Below are 19,182 nucleotides of genomic sequence, written 5' to 3' on the forward strand. Positions count from 1 at the left end.
TTAGTTAAAACTCCTTTGAAAAGCACATTATCTCCAGTCACTGGATTTTGTACGGAAACAGCAGAGATGAGTGAGTGTGAGTGCACACACTCCACTCCATCATCTACTCTATCAGTTCCAGCTGAAGCCGTGCACAGGTGACATCTTAAATTGTATCAGTTAGCCTTGCCTGGAGCTCATCCAACCTCTCTTCAAGTTTCCACCATGCTCTCAAATCTTATGGAGACGGAATTAGCCAAGCTACACTGCCGCTGATTTCCCAGCATTATCACAGGCAGGTGACAGCTACTGATATATATTAGCTCCCATGCTGTTGTCAGAAATCTCTGATTCTTTCTACTTCCCCACAGTCAGAAGTACTTTCTGTTTTGGAATGACTGGTGCTTCTGGCTGCCCTGCAAACTTCCTTCAGAGCCATAGCTGGCATGATCACAAACCCATCACAGAGGAGTGCTGATTGTACTACTGTTTATAGAAAAAGGTAATTCCTCCCCCCAGCTTTCTATTATTGTATCAAATGCTCCAGGAACTACGTCTCATGTCCAGGCCATTTGCTGAGGAAATTATTTCCTTAATAGATGTGTTGTCCCATGCATGGGAAGAAATGTTAGTATTTGATTTTCTCTGGGGAAAAAAATAAATTAGAAAGTCAACAGTGCTTGTATATAACCTGAAGTGAAAACCCTACACAATTCTGAGGCCAGTAAATACTGGATTAAACTTTGCACTGGAGGCAAATTCCTAGACATACATCCTTGTTCCTGTTGTTCCTCTCCTGCTCTCAGAATCAGAGAGAAAATGAAACTCAACTGCCCCAGGCAGTATACAAGCCACAATCTCCTCTGATTGTTACAGATTTATTTTAATTCCAAGTTTCCCTGTCTCTTTCTACATGGTGTTCCCAGAAGCCCTGAGCATTTTTATTAGTATTGTTACAATAAACCTAAAGTAAGAGAGACATAAAGGTCTCTTCATAGTCCTGCCTTGGTTCCAACTCAGCACTGAGCCTTACGTTTGCTGGTTTGGTTTTTACTAGATTTTCGAGGCTGAGCCCTTCAGTGCTTAAAGAGCTGTCAGGAGCTTGCACAGAGAGCTACTTCCTGGCTGGGATAGCTTGGTACTCCCTGTACCAAAACTGGCATCTCAGATAATCACAAAGCACTTGGTATCTGCCAGCATACTCAGGCTATTCTGTGAATCCAGACAATCCAGACTCTAGGAGCAAAATAGAAGAAAAAACAGCTGTAGTTATCGGCAACTCACAGCTCTCTGGTCTCACCCCTCTGGCAGAAGGCATGGGTCTCTGTCCCCCTTCTTTCCACCTGCAGAGCACAAGGGTGCAGGCACTTGCCAGCTCAGGCCTGGAAGCAGAAGAGCTGCACCAGAGAGGCAGAGCCCTGGAGCCACTAAGCTGTGCTGAGCTCCTGCTCTGCTCCTTCACTCCAGCTGGCTTGGACCCAGACAGCTCAAGTTTCTTTGTGTATCACTTCCCTGCTCTCCAGATTCTGGGGCCAGCAAAAGCAGAGGCAGCCCAGATCTGTTTGCACACAGGATCTAAGTTGTTTTCCTGTTGCAGAAAGCAGAGCAAAACAAGACAAAAAGGGTAGCAGCTGGAACTACATAGCTTTGTAGAGATTCAATAACAATGCACCCATTTGGTGGATCTGTAAATGAGGAGACACTTTTCAAATGTTTTGTACTTGTAAAAGGCTGCTAAGGGAAATCCACCTATCCTGCAATTTTAAGAGCTGCAGCTGTGGAGGGTAAGCACAGAGCAGTAAGCAGTTTGCTTACCCACAACTGCTTTCTTCATGCAATAATTCTTTCTCCCTACTGGAGGGTACACTTCTACCTAATAAAAAGAATTGGCAGTAAGCTAGAAAACAATCAAAAGGGCTTTTTTCTTCCCCTCCCCTGCCACCTTCTGCCTGGAGGGATTTAGAGAAAGTAGGACTGCTGTGAGGAAAAGAACCACAACCTGAAGCTGCTGTACTAACTTCCGGTTAACACCGCATGAAAGCATTCAGGGAGCTCCTCACCCACTTCCTTCACAAGTCTAGAGGACAAGAAAACAAAAGCATATGACCCTGCCACAGATGAATGAGGTACATTTAACAGTCATGGCTTTTTGTGCACAATCTGGCCAATCCAAAGGGCAGTCATTCTTCTACTGAATAACACTGCAAAATTATTTCTATCTCATTGCCGTGCTTTCTGAACAGTTGCCTAAATCTGCTCCTTGCAGGAATTCAGTTTGCTTTCATTTCAGATTTGAAATAAAAAGAGAAACCAAAGCAGTAAGAGTAACACAAATTTAAGTATGTGCTTTTATTTTATATTTTCATGGCACATTTTCATTTGTAAACATTAAATTACCAGTCCTCTTTCTTCATTTGTTGAAAATAACCACCAGACATTTGAGAGAATTACCTGAGATTAAAAAAAAAAAAAAAAAAAAAAAAAGAGAAGAGAGAAAAAGGTCTGGCATCTTTAAGATTACTCACATACAGTACCATTTTAGGAAGACTTACAAAAGGGAATGTTTTCCAAAATAGGACAGTTTTCTTTTGACTATAAAGATATAGAAAATACATCAAAACACCTCGGAATGATCAGCCTTATTAAGAGTATGTGGCAAATCAAACAATTGTTTGATTGATCAAACTGTTTCAAGCAATTCCATTAACACATAGCTGGAGCACTGCATCAGTCCTGCAGCAGCATGATATCCACGTTGTCATGAACACCCTGTAAAAGCAGCTCTCCTTGGTAAGTGACGATCTTGCGCCGTTTTGCCGCCTTAAGCGTTCCCACCAGGGCTTCAAAGAGGTTGGCACACTTCTCATCAGCAAACAGCACGCCAAATTTCACGCTCACTTGTCCGTCAGCATCTACATAAAAGACATAATATAGATTTCCTTCAAGTTAGGAGATTACTGGGAAGATAAGGTGACACAGAGAACATTGAAAGCAAATCCTACTGTGTTTCCCAGTTTATTTGGGATCATATTATGAATGCTGGATGATAAACACTAGGCAGAACTCCTGCCTAATCTAACTTTGCCTTTCCTTTCAGAGACTTGTATCAAGGACCACATATCTGCTCTGTTTACTTTTATTGATGACTTTCTGAAACCTATGACAAGCACAGGCTATTGAACCTCTTCACAGCGTTTGGAGGAAATTAGTTTTAAATAATTAAAATCCTAGAATATCTCAAATTGAGGGAGACCCATAAGGATCAAGTCCAACAGCCTGCTCCTCCAACCTAAATCTAAATGATACATTAATTTTTTTTCACATTTTTTTCATTCATTAATCTTTGAGGGTCATATTGAAAAGGCTGCAATGTGAATTTTCACACAAAGCAAAAATTCAAATGTATTTGTTAAAGTTATGTTATTCCTAAGAAGCAAATGCAGGCATACAAAATGCAAGATGTACATATGCATTTAGGCTTTGAAAAACAAGTGGAACTGAACAAATGGCACCAGAACTGACATATAGGAGCAGATAGCACATCCACAAACTGCATAAATATTTGTAAAGAAATAGGAGTTTCAGCAATAAAAAACAATTTTAAGAGAAAATGGTACCTTCTAAGCAAATTTACTGAAGTTTGGAACTACACACAAAACTCCTGGATTAGTTTTAGGCATACAGACGAATTTCTTCCAAATAATAAGATCATGAACAGGATGGAAATGCATGAATTCTGAAGAAGTTACCAAGGAAGGAGGTGGAAGGAGAAGGTGCAACTTTCTTCTATGGTGACTGTAGCAAGTATTGAAAGCCTAAAGAAAAGGTGACTCCTGCAACTGATTCAGGATTCAGGGAGCAGGATTTCAGGCCAACATCCTCTCTGCTGCAGAGGTTTAAATGTTTAACTTTACACCAGAACTATTTTAAAGGACAGGACACAGACAGTTACCGTACAGTCCAACATGAAGTGCATATGCAGGTTTTCAGGTTACCTGCTTATTTGAATTTGCCAAGTTCTTAAGTTCGATGTAACACGACTACATGCGTATGACATGCATGCATGGTGACACGTATATACATACACACATCTGTAATGTGAACACATCCATACAGAGATGCTACAGTACTTACTTTTGGTTCCCAGCCGCCGAATCTCCTCAACTAAGAGGCTAATTTCATGTTCCACATTCATTGTGGTCTAAAAGGAAAAGAAATTTACAAAGTTATTAGGAATCCTGTAAATCCTTTGCACTGTTCTGGCATGTTCTCAGTTCTTTAGGAATGTCAGAACACGTCATAAATCCCAGTAGCCTGGAGATTCATGGCTACAGGATAATCTAGGATTTCAGTCTTGAACAGATAAAGAGCCTCTGCATTTGAAGGGAAAAGAAGTTACAATCTTGTTACATTCTATACACAAATATAAGGAGCCAATCTCAAAATATGACAGATGTGGGAAGGTCAAAGAAGAGGAGGGTCGATTGTTTTAAGGAAGGAGCTTAAGCTGCCACAGAATCAGAGCAACTCGCTAACATCACACGTCTTCAGGGGCTTCGCAACTTTCCATCAATGGCTTCAATCAAAATGGAACATCTGCCTTTAAATTTCTCTCTGACATATGTGGTAGATTTGGTTTCTTAAACCACACCACAGCTTTCTACATATCCTGGGAAGATACTGCAGACACATATAGCTGGTTTCTGAAAGGACAGCAGCTCCTGCACACCAGCTACTGAAAGCAGAACTGATCCAAACTATGCAAGTGACCTAAGGCAGTCAACATTTTTCCCACCCAGAATTATCCCAAGAGTCTACTAAGCTGCCAAACCCATCCGGGGCACCTCACTGCTGTGACACGCAGCAATCTGCACCAATCTGTACCAATGCCTTGCAACACTTTAGCCATACGTGGCACAGCACATGGCAGCACTACAGCCACACACAGCACTACCCAGCTACAAAGCACCGAGGTTAACAACTGCAGGCGCCTGAATGGTGTTTTATGGCCTATCCTGTGCAAAGCAGCATCCACACAATGAAAGCTTTAGATGCTGAACTCCTTAAGCAAAAACTGGCATTGAGGTAAGCACAAGAAATGGGGCATCACAGACAAAGCAAAGCATCAAATGCAGCTTCCACGGGTGCCAACAATGCAGCTGGAACAAAAGCTGCTGAGAGCTTCTGGAGCTGAGCACTAGCTGAAAAGGGCTCAGTGAGCACAGAGACCCTCTCTGTTGTTCAAGAAACCGGGATTTCTGCACTGGTATGAAAGTGGAGTTTAAAAATAGACATCTGAATGCATCACAAACTCTTCCTAAGAGAAAAGCTTCCCCTCCTTACTTTTTTTACTGAGTTAAAATAGGCAAGAGTGACATAGTTCCACCTCCTGATCCCTTATGATTTTCCCAAGAGGCAAAAAAACATTTGCAGCAGAGTCTGATTTTTAGATCCAAAATTCACATGCCAAAAATGTTTCTTTTTAACATGCAAAACTGAGCAAGATTAATTATCAGCATGTGTTTTGGGCAAAGCCCCAAGGGAACCACAGGTTCATCCCTAGTGCACAGCACCAGCAGCACTGCAGCGGGCACCAGCCGACCAACAGGTGACACTGAAAGTGGACGTGCCCCCGTGGGACCAGCGCTGCAAAGGGCAGGGCAGCCAGGCTGCACAGCTGCAAATGCCTAAGGGGAACTCCAAAAACTTCCGGACGCTGCTGGACTCCGCACTAAACAGATGAAGTCAGCAAGGAAAATATGACCCATCTCTTAGAGTGCTTACACTCCCATTATTTGTCAGACTGCCAGTTGGGATATTGGTCATCACAATGGCATAATTATCTTCTCTTTAAAGACGCTCTTCTTATTTTAAAGGCTCTTTTTCACTTTCAGCTCTTTACATTCACGTTGAATTCTAATTATCTTCATACACGTACATCATCAATATAAACAGCATTATTTAGAATAAAAAAAGTTCAATTCTACGTAATTAGGCAAGACTTCTGAGATCAGAGAAGCGTGGCTGAGCAAGGAGTAGGGGATGCTCGGTATTTCAAAACTTAAATACTTTATACTGCAGATGCTCAACACAGCAACCATCAAAAGTGCACGCCAGCTATTAGGCTCTGATACTCCTGACGCCAATACGTGGCTGCGAGGCGGTGTATTGGTGCTGTGGAAATGAAACACTTCTCCTTATTTGGCAGAAGCGCTCCGAACCGCTGCGAGCACACGCGCACACAGACACATACAGACACACAGACAGACACACATACAGAAACACAGACAGAAACACACATAGACAGATAGACAGACACACAGACAAGCGCCTCTGCCCCCCGCGCCGCCCGTCCCCTGGCAGGCACCGACGGTCCCTGGGCCGGCCCGCGCTGGGAAGCAGGGGCGGCTCGCCTCCCACAGCCCGGCGGGATCCGGCTCCCGCCGCCGCCCGCGCAGGGAACACCGGGAAGCGGGCCCCGCCCGGGAGAGCGGCAGCCGCACCCGCAGCCCGGGCAGCGCCTCTGCCCCCGGCGCGGAGGAAGGGAAGGCGGCTCCCTGGTCGGACGGACGGACGGCTGGCTGTCCCCGACCCGCTGCCGCCCGCCGGCACTCACCCGCTGCCGCTGCTGTGGCCGCTCGGAGCCGGCGGAGCCGCGGGGCAGCGGCGGGCGGGGCCGGGGCCGGCGAGGGGCGGGCGGAGGTGGCTCTGCCCCCGCCGCCGCCTCCCGCGCCGAGCTCCCGCCGCCCCGGGGCGGCGCTCCCGGCCATCTTGGCTGGGCCCGGGCAGGGCGCTGTGGGAGCGGTCTGCTGCCGCCCTGCCCTGCCCTGCCCTGCCCTGCCCTGCCCTGCCCTGCCCTGCCCTGCCGGGACCCCTCTCCCCGTGCCAGCGTTAAAGTCTTCCCGCGGCGGGCGCTGGTGAGTTTGCTAGGTAGAACGCCTTCCAAGGGCAGCCCTTCAGCAGCTGCCCCTCTTCCTGTGGGTCAGCTTTCTGTAACTTACCGTGTTGCTTCAGTCGCTCTCCGTCACCCTCCCATGGCCCCTATGCCCCATCTCCGCTGGCTTCCCCGGGTGACATCATGCCACATTCCTTAGGCCCCCCCACATTTATTTTCTCCTAGAAAACTAGTTCTTCTTCCAAAGAAAGTGAACGAGCTAAGTTAACACCATTTACCGTCGATGAAGTTGCGTTGCAGTGTATCTGTGTTTCCATTAAGCACCCATATCCTCGCACCCTACGCTGCAGAAAGAATGCAACTTAATTTTTTTTCTGTCTTCTACCATGTCGTTCACTACTACTCTTGTCCCTCTTCACCTCACAGAAACATTTACATCCTCTCTCAAGGACTCAGGCATTTAAGCTGAGAGCTGCATCAACTCCTACAATGAAAAGCCGCCAAGCCCCAAGTCAGAGTCAAGGCTCTCCCAAAAATTCTCACTGCCACAGCTGAAGGCATTGCCGTCACCGGCTGTCTCTGCCACCTCCTCATGACTACCCTAAAGCGGACTCGATAAAAGAAACTATTTCCAGCCCTTGCAATTCACAGTTTTCATGCACTAGTTTCTGAAGGTGAGGCTCAGATTCCTTCTCAGACTGTGAGCTGTGCCATGTGGGGCTGGTCCCTTCTTACACTCTCCCATCCTGGGTGTGAGGAGGAATAAATAGGTGATGGCACCTCAAACCACTGCAGCAAGCTCTGCTAGGGCTCAAACCTGCAGCTAGATAAATTGATTAGCACAGTGGAAATGATGCCAAGAAGATCACATTTTTATCACTCCAGGGATTGCAGTCCAGGCACATTGCTTTTCCAAGGAATTTTTTGGATGGTGTTTTCATGAAAAGATTAACTTTTCCATTGAATAATCACTATCGATCAGTTACAGAATCTTTGGTAGTTAAAAAAAAAACCAAAACCATACTGCTTTCTGGTTTCAATATGCTACCAAAATATTTTCTGGAACAGATTAGATACTGTGATGATTTTACATCAGTAAGGGGTGCTCTTTGCAAAAAACAAACCTTGATAGTTAGGAAAACAACATTAAAAGGAATACATTCCTAAGTTGCTAAGGAAATAAATGAAATTTAAATCTATCTGAATTGGATCAAAAGACATTGAAAATTCCCAGGAGAATGCAGCATCTGAAGAGCACTGATGCTCTGTGCATGTGATGCCATATGTGCATACTGCTTTTCCTAAGGTCTTTGTTATATTGACTGACAAAATGCTAAATGCTACAGTAAAAAAAGGTATTTTTTTAAGGTAGATCTGAGATAAAGCTTTTAAAAGTGAATCTGTTTAGTATGTTACCAAATACATTGAAGATTCCAGTTATTTAGCAGTATAGAATAAAAGTGCTTATCTTCTGGTTTTATTGTTAACAACATGCTTTCAGTTGCACATAATCTAGATTTCTTAATCATCAAAAAACCTCATTACATTTGCACAAATAATGTAGGCTTTTGCATAATGTGATTGTTATTATGAATAATTTGTTTGATCGAGTAATAGTGTGTGACTTTTTCAGACTAAAGGTAATATTATTGTACTGATGATGAAATCTACATAAAAAATCCTTTTTAAGTTTTGACTCATAGACCCTAATTTATAAGAAGCATCAACTATATATCTGAGAAAGATGAACAAAACTCTGTAATTCCTCATCTTATTTTCTTTTGACACATGTTTTTGAGTAAGCCTAATTTTTTTTTTTATTCTGTCTTTTGAAAAGGAAGTGTTATACCCAAGTATTTGTGTCCAGGCATCAGGAGATTATTGAAACACTTTTGTTACTATTTCTTTCATGACCCTTCCTAGTAATGTAATGTTAAAATAGGTTAATAAGAAATCAAAACTATCTGTTACCATGTCAATTAAGGTACAAAAATTAGCTGGGCAGCATCAGAAATTAATGACTGATTATGTCATTACAGGGGCAGCAGCAGTGAGCAGGAAACATGATAATTATGGAGATGGTGATTTCCCATCATTCTGTTTCCACAAATTGATGCTGTTTTAAAAATGAAAGAAGTGCAAAATTGTCCTTTACAAGCTCATAGGACGGACATGGAAATATTACTCATACATATTTCATATAACTGGTGAAGGTCATCATCAGACTCATAATTCATTATGCATTTTAGCTGTGTAAGAGTGCTCCCTAAAACTCAAGAGACTCTGCCTTAAAACAGACTATTCTGATTTGACCTTCCTTGGCATCTCACTTGATTGTTGTTGTCCCCCCAGATGCCCATGAAGGCAGCCAAACAGAGGAATTATGCACGATGTGAAAAACATCACTTGAGAACAACACAGTAGACGTACTGCATCTGATCAACTCATCAATATAACTGGACATTTTGCCTCCAGCAGGGACCAAGAGAAGGCATTTGGAAAACAGTGCAATCCATGAAAACTATCGGTTTTTCTCCTGGCTTCTGGCAGTTACTGGAGCAAGTAATTATTCTATCTTCTCCTTTCTCCATCACACTCCCTAATTTAATCTCATATAAGATGAATGTGTCTCTATGTTGCTGATCCTTCTTGTTTCTCTTTATAATTTTTCAAATAATTCTCTGTTAGTTTCTGGGACTGAAGAAGCAGAACTGTCAGTGTTACTCAGCATGTGGGTATAGTATATACAAAAGACATAAAGGATGTTTTCTGTTTTGTTCTCACTCCCAACAATAAAAATTCCCAATATTTTACTTGACTTATTTAAAAGTCCTAAGCGCCATGCACAACGGTTTCAAAAGCTATTTCCAAAGTGGTAGCAATTAATTGTTCTGTTACAGATAATATAGGATTACTCTCCCCCCAGTACACTACTTTGCATTTTTCAGTACCATCAGGTATTTTACTGTGTAATTTAAAGTAGGATCACACAAACTTCATCACCTCTTTCCCCGTGTCTTCAATGACAGCTTTGAACAGCACAGAAGGTCCAAGCAGAAATGGTACGAAGAGCACACTAGTAATTAGTAACCTCTCTCAGTCACGACTATCAGTTGACTACCAGCTTTACCTCTTTGTCTCCTTCTACCTTTCAGCTGTTCATTGATTCTGAATGGCATCTGAACAGCTTCTCAACCCATGAGAAATTAGCTTTATAAAAGTACTTAATGTTTACAGTAAACACGTGGTCAACATATTTGTTGTTTCAGGTTTCTCCAGAGATAGTTGTGTAACACCATTAAGGCCAAGCCTGAAAAATTTAGGGGGAAGTTAAAATGGCATGTGCTAGGTAATGGCCATTTATATTGTTTTCCAGCATATATTAACTAAACAGTCTCACTTTACTAGTATATGTTGATAGCCCATGCTATTCTGGTTTTGTATAATAATGTTACTTTTAATTTTTGTTCCATTATATGTGCTTATGCGTATGCAGGCATATCCATCTCGTGCACACACAGCATTTTCTGCTGAGATCCTCCCCAGCTAAAAACCATTAGAACTGACACCATGATTGCAGATTTCACTGTTAGATGAGATCATCTTTACAGCCTTCTTACGTAATCCAGGTCTTACTGTCATCTTACAACACATTTTTGTTTGACATGTTGATTTAGTAGAAACATCAATTCCCACTGCAAGTGCCTGTGTCCCATCCCCTTGCTTTAACACCAGTAACTTGTACCTGTTCAAAGTGCCAGATTCTCCTTACTGTCTCCAAAGGTGGATGGAAACTGTGGTGCTGTGATTCAAACAGGAGTGTGTGGATGTGTCTGGCTTAGCCCAGCCCCATCAGGTATCTGTGCCATCGACCTGTCCTGAGTCTCTCCTCACCACGGGTGTATTGCACCCATCGCACAGGTGTGCTGTAGGGTTTTGACTCAAAAGCCACATCAGCCCAGGCTAAAACAGATCTAAAAGGTCTTAATATGATTTAAAGATTTAAAGTGGTAGAGGATCTACTACGTCCCTTATTCCTGTGGACTTTGTAACCCCACAGAAAATGTAAGCTATCTGTTTCTTGAACATGACAGGGTCTTTGGGTACAATGAGAAATTAAAATTCAAGTCAATGCTGTTATAAAAAGCTGAGGGAAATAAGTAATATGGATATTAGAGGCAGTCAGAAGAATGGCTGTATTTTTTGAGACAAACCAATCAATGAGGAAAACAGCACTCCATATCCAAAGCATCTTCATAGTTTTTGATCCAATCATTGTCTTCCTTGACCACTCTCTCTGCCTTAAGTCAGCAGTTGTTTCAAGGGAGAAAATAATTTAACCAAAATGAAAAGCATAGGGATACTCTGTTAAACTTTCCAGGAATTTGCATGTAGAGCCATACTTAAAATGTTTAATTGTACAGCCTCTTAGCTTTACTTTTCCTATAATGACCAAAAAAGACCAAACGAAAAGAGAACAATAGAAAAAAAACCAACACTTTCTCTTTTTTACTCTCTGTGAGTTGAAAAAGTAACTTAGCAAAAACATAAATATTTCTTTTAACGTAAAAGCAAATAAGCCAGACCAGCCTCAGAACAAGGGAGACTACAAATACAAACACAGTGACTGCTGACAGTGTTGGTTCTTGAATGAGCACTTCAGTTGAGGCAGATGGAATGATTCACTTAAGCTCACTGAAGTCTGTCCAGGAGAGAGGAGTTAGTTCAGGAATGGCCTCAGTGCATCACAGCCTTCTCATTATTCACTAGGTGTCTTGAACAATATAATGCTTCTGCTTCCTAAATTTAGCATGTAAACCTTTACTACGGTGGAATAGAAAAGAGGAGTATTTAAAATCTTGAAGTAAATCACTGAAATTACTTTCTCCATCCCTAAGCCAAGAGTAAACCTCTGCATGAAATGACAGAAAGATGCTGTATCAATATAAGCTAAAAGACGGCCCATAACATTAGTTATACAGCAAACCATGTGTCTGAGAGCAGTTATTTGAAAAATGTAAGGTTGAACCCAAAGCCTTTCTCAACAGGCACAAAGCCAAAATTAGTCAGGGAGTGATGCTTTTTTGCACAAAAGGGTGTGAAGTAAAGAGGATTGAGAGAGCAGTGCAACAAACAGTATTTGGAGACAGTTTACAAAGAGAAAAAATGTATAAATAGCTGATTTTATATAATGTGTTATTTGTTATAAGAGCTGAATATTTGAGAGCAAGCCACATGAAGACTAAATACTTTCTCATATTCCTGGTGTCAAAAAATCTTGTGTGGCAAGGAAACAGCAGCACATCTCCTGATCTCCAGACAGCATGGGAACAGAATTCAGACCCTCTGTCCTCTTGTTTAGTATGCATCATGAAAAAAAATCACCTCCCTTTCTCCTTTCCCTCTACATATATACATACTGATATTTTGGGGAGTTTTTCAGAAAACCAAAAATACAGGCTTTCCAAAAAATCTGTCAAATAATGGCAGCAGAGATGACAGTTACATTAATATGGAATTACTATTCATATTCATATCAAATGCAGTTGTAGATGTAATATCTTTATTTATTGGTTTCATATAAATTTCCTTCCTAAAGCTCAGGCATTTACCATGAGTCATGACAGAAGTATATAAAATCTTTTCCTGAAGGAAATCTTATTGAAATAGAACTGTGTATTTGCATTTGTCAGAATGCATTTACTTAGCATATGAAATCGTGTCATGGCAAAAGTCATCACGGTCTTTTTTTTTAATTGGTGAAATGTCAAGACCTGCTGACAGAAGTTTACAGCTGGCTAAAAACAGGGAAGAAAACTTTCATCACTGGATTCATTACAGGTAATGATCACTTAATTCAAGATTCCTGTTCATAAGCATTTTTAAGGATTAATTTTGTCTGTAATTTTGCTTATCTGCATTCCAGGTTCTTAGCTGAAGAGCAGTGCTTATGATGCAAATCACACCATTTGAATCTGATAATATTTGCAATTGCACTGAATTGATACTCTGTTTTTAAGTCACATACAGAAACATTTTATTGTTTCCTGCATATGGGGAAGTGTATTTTTTCAGGTAAGATCTGTATACAAACTGACTTTTAGGAATTCTTTTCTGGTTTAAAGATACAATGCCAGCACTGAAATCCAAATGAGGTTCAAATTCACGTGTCATCAAATTTTATTAATTTCACTGGCACTACAGCCACAAGTCATTGGATCTTAAATGATTTGATTTCCTGCTGTGTGAAGCTGCAAGAGGGAGCAACAATCAGACACCCAGCAGAGCTTCCCATGGAGCACTGGCAGTGGTCTTGCATATTGACCTAATAGCCTAGGAGGATTTCTTTGATGGTGAAGAAGGTTAAACTGTGTGTTGATTTCAGAGAGGAGATAAATCTCTACGAGGGATGTACTATGAGAATATCAAATTAATTTGCGCTTTTATCTATGCCACATGGTTTGATTACAAATGGGAGGATTTTCTCCTGCATCTAACACATATTTTTACGAATTTTTCTTCTGCAAAGTGAATTGCAATTGTATATCCCAAGCTTCTGGGATAAGTCTTACCCTTTCTTATTTTCCTTGAGGAAATTATGTCCAAGGATCGATGATACATAGCAAAAGCTTAGATTTAAAAATACAGTTAAGAAAAATATATGACCATCCTTTTGTTTGGTATATAGTTATCCTATGTGATTGTGTTACACATACATGAATAATATTTGCCTCTGAATGTATTGTGATGTTATATTTTGAAGCTAATATTATTTGTTCTCTGTCACACAAATAACACAGATGGATCCCATTTCCTTTATGTTTACTGAAAGAAGCACAAAAACTGTCATGCACACAGGCAAGTGTTTTCTCTGTGAACAGTTACAGAAACTTCTCAATGCACTTCCTCTGAGTCCAAGCTTTCCTCAAGTAAGTTTACACCAACTTGTTCTTACAGTTTCCTTCCTCCATTTTTCACAATGTGTTATTCAAAAAAGCAAGGGTTTGCCACTTTGAGTGCATCATCACTGTGTAGTGTATTAGGAACCAGCATATTCCTGCATTGTAAACAGTTAATCTCCATTTCAATTTTAATGGAATCTTCTAAAACAATATTAGATGACATGAAAGTAGACTTCTGTTGATCTGCAAATTTGGCAGAAATTATGAGGGTGAGGAGGGGGCTGATGATTCCAGAATTTGTGTATCTATTGCTGCTTTAAAGCCCAGAAATAACTGTAATTACAGTGCTAACAGGAAACAGAAATTGGAGGGCTAGGGTTTTTTTCCCTTCAAACAATCAATTGTATCACAGAGCAAGCAAAGTAAGTCAGTGTTAACTAATAATTAGTTAACAGTGTTAACAAATACAAAGGCTCAGTATTAACCGCTTCTCATATAGCAAATAGCCATGAATAAAAACTTGTTATGTTGGTTAACTGGTTACTACAGATCAAACTGTTTCCATCACAGAGGCAAGCAGAAGGCTTGAGACTAGTATCTCACACCAGGAGAAATGAAGGCGTTGTTTTGTTTACTCCCTTTCTGAGCAATACATATCCTTTATTTCATTACTGGGAAATAGAGCTTGTGTGTGTTCCCAAGTTAAAACTGACTGCACAGGCTATTTTTCTCATGGGTCAGATGTGAGGAAACAGAACCATTTCACTTCCTTCATAATCTCTATATAAAGAGAAGAGGAAAAGGGGACCAGACCTATTGTTCTTAGTTTCCTGCGTCCTTTTCCACTATGCCTCATTCAAAAAAAGCAATGGTTTGCCACTTTAAGTGCATCAATCTCGATTTAGTGTATCTAAATCGATTTTGGATATCTAATAATATATATATTTATGGCTTTTCCAGTACATTGACAATATCAGAAAAGCCCTTATTGATAAAAAGGTTGTATGTGAAAGGTAGCTTCTGAGTTTGTGGGAGGGGGTTCCATGTAAAGTATTGTAGCTCCGCATTAAAAGTGTTCTCTTTCTTTCAAGTTAATAAGATCAAACTACACAAATAAATAATCTGACCAAAAAACTCAGTAAACTATTTTTGGGTTTCCTTTTCTCAGCTGTTTTTCCTAAGTCTTCAGTCAATTGAGGGGCTAGAGTACTATGATCAAATATAAACAAGAGAAAGGTTTGGAATATAGAAGCATTTGAATATAGAATATAGAATCATAGAAGCATTTAGGTTGAAAATGACCTCTAAGTTCATCAGCTCCATCATTACAAAACACATTTGGTGCACTCTTAGGCCCCCTAGTCCCAGGCTTTTTACCAGGGCTGCAACAACTCTTATTGAAATGGACTGGGGAGTGGCACAAGAAATTTCTGTTCTCACTCTGTAGATGAGCTGTAGATGGAGATGTGGGGAAGCAAGCATGAGCCCACTGTGTGCTCCTGGCAAGCTCTGCTTTGCTCTCCAGTGCTATTCCTCTTATCTCTATGACATCCTCTACAAATGAATTGCAGGGATTGTGCCTGAGGCTTGCCCTCACTGTCTCTCAGCCATTTGGAAGACACCTATAAAAAGAAGCACTACCCAGACATTTCCCATGAAGAAACCTCCTAGTACCTCAGTCCATGGGTCAGGAGAGGACAAGGAGGCTGAGATAGTCTGCAACCTTTTGGTTCCTGTTCAGGCCAAGAGATCTAGACTGTTACCTTAGGCAGGTAGCAACAGTGCTTAGGTTCTTCCAAAGAATCAGCATTGCCTTTTATCACAACTGGGTTTTGATCTGCTGGGGAGTACAGAAGAGACAAGAATTCAGGACACAGCCCTTCAGTCAGAGAGGTGACTGTGCTTTCTAATAGCTTCCTGATTAAATAATTTTCTATAAGAGAGTCAAAACTACTCTTAGCCTAAAAGAAAAGGCACATGGAAAGAGTAATGATACAAAGTGCTGATTTTCTTCACCTTTTATATTCCAGTATAAGAGAGATATGTGCTTCATGCACTCAAGAGTATTATCTCTCCTCTGTCAAAGACACAAATTCTGGAAAATTACTTTGGTGGAAAGCACACACAAGTTGACACTTCAATGAAAAAATGCGTGGATAGCAAAAGATGCAATAATCTCTCTGAATTTATGCACATATATCCATTCCATCCTGCTAGTCTATAACACATTCATTTTATGATTAATTTAAAGAACTGTAAGGTCTGAACTTTTTTTTTTTTCCTAAAGGAACAGGGAGAAATAAAGTACTTGGCAATGGTTCCACTTAGAATGTTGTAGCACTATGTAGGCTTAGGCCAAATTGTACCCAATATAGCCCTGCTAAAATGACTGGAACAGAACATGATGTTTCAAAAATAAAGAGATTGCATTTATTTAGAACACTTGAATGCGTGTTAATTAAGTGTATTTCCACTCTGCTCAAATCATGGGTTTAGTTCAAATAACTTTCATTGATTTTACATTACAGGACTGTCATTAGCATTTGCTAACTGAGTCAAGTTTCGATGGTAATAGCTTTTCTTCAGGAATTATTTATACACTGACAGGAAAACTACATCCTTCTCTGATATCTTGAGAGTCTCAATGCAAACAGAAGTTATTTCAGTTCTTTGTATATTTTACATATCTTACTGTCAAATTCAAAAAAATGGGGTCTGTGAATGGTTTCTGTAAATTATAATGGTAGTACAATGAAAATGCTAGTGTATTTTGAAATCAAGTTCTGCTGTCAAGTATAGCGAGGTAAGTGCAAAGTTATGTTCCTCAATGTGATGGAATTATCCTAGATTTTATAAGAATACACATGGGCTGAGGATGTGTAGGTGAGGTCAATGATCAAAGGAGATTGGGATTTGGCTGTGGGGGTCTGGGTCAGCTGCTGGAAGGGCAGCCACAGGCAAGGCCAGCCTTGTCCCAAGGGAGCTGCCTTCATCCCAGGCTCTGCTGCAGGGCCTGGCCAGAGCTGCAGTCCCACTGCATCGCTGCCCTGCGTGTCCCTGGCTGTGGGCTGCTGGTGCAGACCACACAGTCCTGCCCACTGCCCGGGCTGGGGTGGCAGTGTGGGGCTTTTGCCAGCAAAGGTGGCCACTGCCTGTCTTGTGATCATGCACGGATCCCAGCTTCCCTTGCTAATCCCTCACAATAAATGTGGATAAAGATATGCAGTTGGAAATAGATCTTCAAAATAAGTCAAGATGTTCAGAAGAGAAAAAAGAGAAAAACATAAGACAGGGGACAGAAAAAAATAGCATAAAAACTAGAAAGTGTGAAGATATGAGAGTCTGTAAAACATATTAAAGCAAAGCTATATATAGAGAGGAAGACCTTTAATTATCAGACTCCTTCCTAGAGCCACCACAGATGGAGCACACAGCATGTTAATATCCCTCCTATACCTGACTGAAACATCAGAGAAATGTCATAACAGTGTTGTTTTTAACAAATGACACATATTTGAAAGCACATGGGGGTATTTTTGCTCTAGAGGAATTTAAGAAATAAACTAGATTATAGATATCTTAAAAAAAAAAAAGACAGTGGGGGTTATATATTTTATTTATCTCAACATAGAAAGAACATCACTGTGGACAAAAAAAAAAATAATTAATTCAAATCCTTGGGAAACTGATATTAATGGAAAATAGCTAAAAGAACAGTCTGAGTCAAATTCGGAGGGAGAATCTGGGAAATAGCAAACCCATGAATCCAGAATAGAGAAGGTGCAGGGAGCACAAGGAACAGGCAAGATGGAATACAAACCCCATTACTATCAATATTGTGCAGGATTGTATTGCTGTCTGTGAGGAAAAAAATATGCAGAAAGAAAGGTTAAAGGGGGAAATTAAAAGTCTTGCATAATTGATTATAACTGAAAATTCTTTAGGTAAAAAATAGTAAGATGGAAATGAAAATGTAAGTGATGTAACTGTAAGGAAAAGGACAGATGCATTTATGTATACAGCTAAAAGCAGGGAATATAAAAAGAAGGGAGGGTTGAGTATGTGTGTAATATGGGAGAGATGTGAAATTTTGCTTTCAGCACTTCTTCCCACCTCGTAACCAATTTCTGACAAATTCAGTAATGTGCCAGAAGTTTCCTGAAGTAGCTGTTAACAACCCTCCCAGATGGAGATCATTATTCAGTGGAATAATGAGGAATAATCAGGAAGGAATAACAAGGAATAATCCCATCAGGAAGGGATAACATCCTGTTTCATCATCAAATTACACTGTGCTTCCACATTCAGGGAGCAAGAGGACAGAGTGAAAGGTAGGAGAACAATGAGAATGGCTCAAGAATCCAGGGTGAAGGAAGCTGAGTAAATAAAGGCAATGGAGGTTAAGACTGTTTTCAGACTAACTGGGACTTCAGTAATGAAAGTTCTAGAGCTTCAAAATAAAAAAAGAAATTGAGGGACTACAAAGGTATTCCAAATAATTTTTAAAGAGTAATTTGTATATAGCCTTATAATATCTCAAGGCAGTTGCTAGCTATCAATATATAAATAATTCTATTAATAAATATGTATGTGTGAAAAAGTCCAAAGAAAAGCTAATCAATCCATTGAAAAAGTCCAAAGAAAAGCTAATCAATCCATTTTGACTCCAGAAAACTATAGAGAATATATTTATAAAAGAGGATGTAGACATTTTTATTAATAAACTGTAAATAAATATGGCAGCAAGACCAGATGAATTTACAGTTAAACATTGTAAGAATCTACAAGGAGTTTTAATTTCACTAAGAGACTTATTTCATAGTATCATGTAAGCAAGAGACATTCTTTTCTTTTGGAAGCAACAAGAGTAGTTTTAAAATCTAAAGAGAGGTGGTATTCAATCAGCTGCTCAGGCAGATAAATATAAAAAAAATCACTCTTTTCAATATATTCTGTAAAGGAATGCCTCTCTGAAAATGGCCAAACACATGTAGGTCTGGCAGGGTAAGGGTAGGGGGCTCACCACCTTTTGGCATGCAGAGGGGAAATCTCATGTAGAAATCTGCCAAAATCATAAGGAGTAATAGTTGCTCTTTTCCAGTATCTTCCATTTGACTGCTTTAACTGAAACTTTTTCCTTTAAAGGCTTTCTTTTGACTGCTTTTCTCTTTTCAATCATGTGAAGTATTTGGGTGAAAGAGAAGATAATTCAATTTTTTAAACATGGGCAACTTTTACAAGGACCCTGATAAAACATGCAAATTAAATGTTTAAGGGAGAGACTGGGAAAAACTAGTGCAATAGTGAATGATATGGAAAGGACACCATTCTGCACTGAGGAGGTTTAGAGACACTAGATGTCTTCAGCCAGGATCCCATGCATATTTCAGTGCTGACACAACACTC

At 40.4% G+C, this 19,182-nt stretch overlaps 1 protein-coding gene and 1 long non-coding RNA gene across 9 annotated transcripts; one reads left to right on the forward strand and one right to left on the reverse strand.

Annotated features, from left to right (window-relative positions):
* Positions 1-2,313: 2,313 nt before the first annotated feature.
* On the reverse strand, positions 2,314-7,174 carry ABRACL (ABRA C-terminal like). Of its 2 annotated transcripts, none has more exons than XM_064413515.1 (3): positions 7,153-7,174; positions 4,114-4,180; positions 2,314-2,891 (listed from the first exon to the last, which is right to left on the reverse strand). In XM_064413515.1, exons 2-3 carry the CDS (start codon positions 4,172-4,174, stop codon positions 2,707-2,709), a joined length of 246 nt encoding a protein of 81 aa, XP_064269585.1. In that variant the 5' UTR covers positions 4,175-4,180; positions 7,153-7,174; the 3' UTR covers positions 2,314-2,706. The 2 variants fall into 2 exon arrangements, with proteins under 2 accessions (XP_064269585.1, XP_064269586.1); XM_064413516.1 differs by lacking the exon at positions 7,153-7,174 and adding an exon at positions 6,596-6,705.
* LOC135296770 (uncharacterized) lies at positions 6,804-16,682 on the forward strand. 7 transcript variants are annotated; one of them, XR_010358778.1, is made up of 3 exons: positions 6,961-7,548; positions 9,227-13,803; positions 15,348-16,682. It is a non-coding gene; the product is annotated as an uncharacterized LOC135296770 (long non-coding RNA). The 7 variants fall into 7 exon arrangements; XR_010358773.1 differs by lacking the exon at positions 15,348-16,682 and having other exon boundaries at positions 9,227-12,949; positions 13,675-14,922; XR_010358775.1 differs by lacking the exon at positions 15,348-16,682 and having other exon boundaries at positions 9,227-12,715; positions 12,801-14,922.
* Positions 16,683-19,182: the final 2,500 nt, after the last annotated feature.

Source organism: Passer domesticus, chromosome 3 (assembly GCF_036417665.1).
Source record: "Passer domesticus isolate bPasDom1 chromosome 3, bPasDom1.hap1, whole genome shotgun sequence".
Classification (NCBI taxonomy): Eukaryota; Metazoa; Chordata; class Aves; order Passeriformes; family Passeridae; genus Passer; species Passer domesticus.

Excerpts from the sequence above, each read along its gene's own strand:
- ABRACL (XM_064413515.1), bottom strand. The coding sequence starts at position 4,174 with ATGAATGTGGAACATGAAATTAGCCTCTTAGTTGAGGAGATTCGGCGG. Across the intron at positions 2,892-4,113 it reads TCGGCGGCTGGGAACCAAAA|ATGCTGACGGACAAGTGAGC; the intron begins GTAAGTACTGTA and ends TCTTTTATGTAG.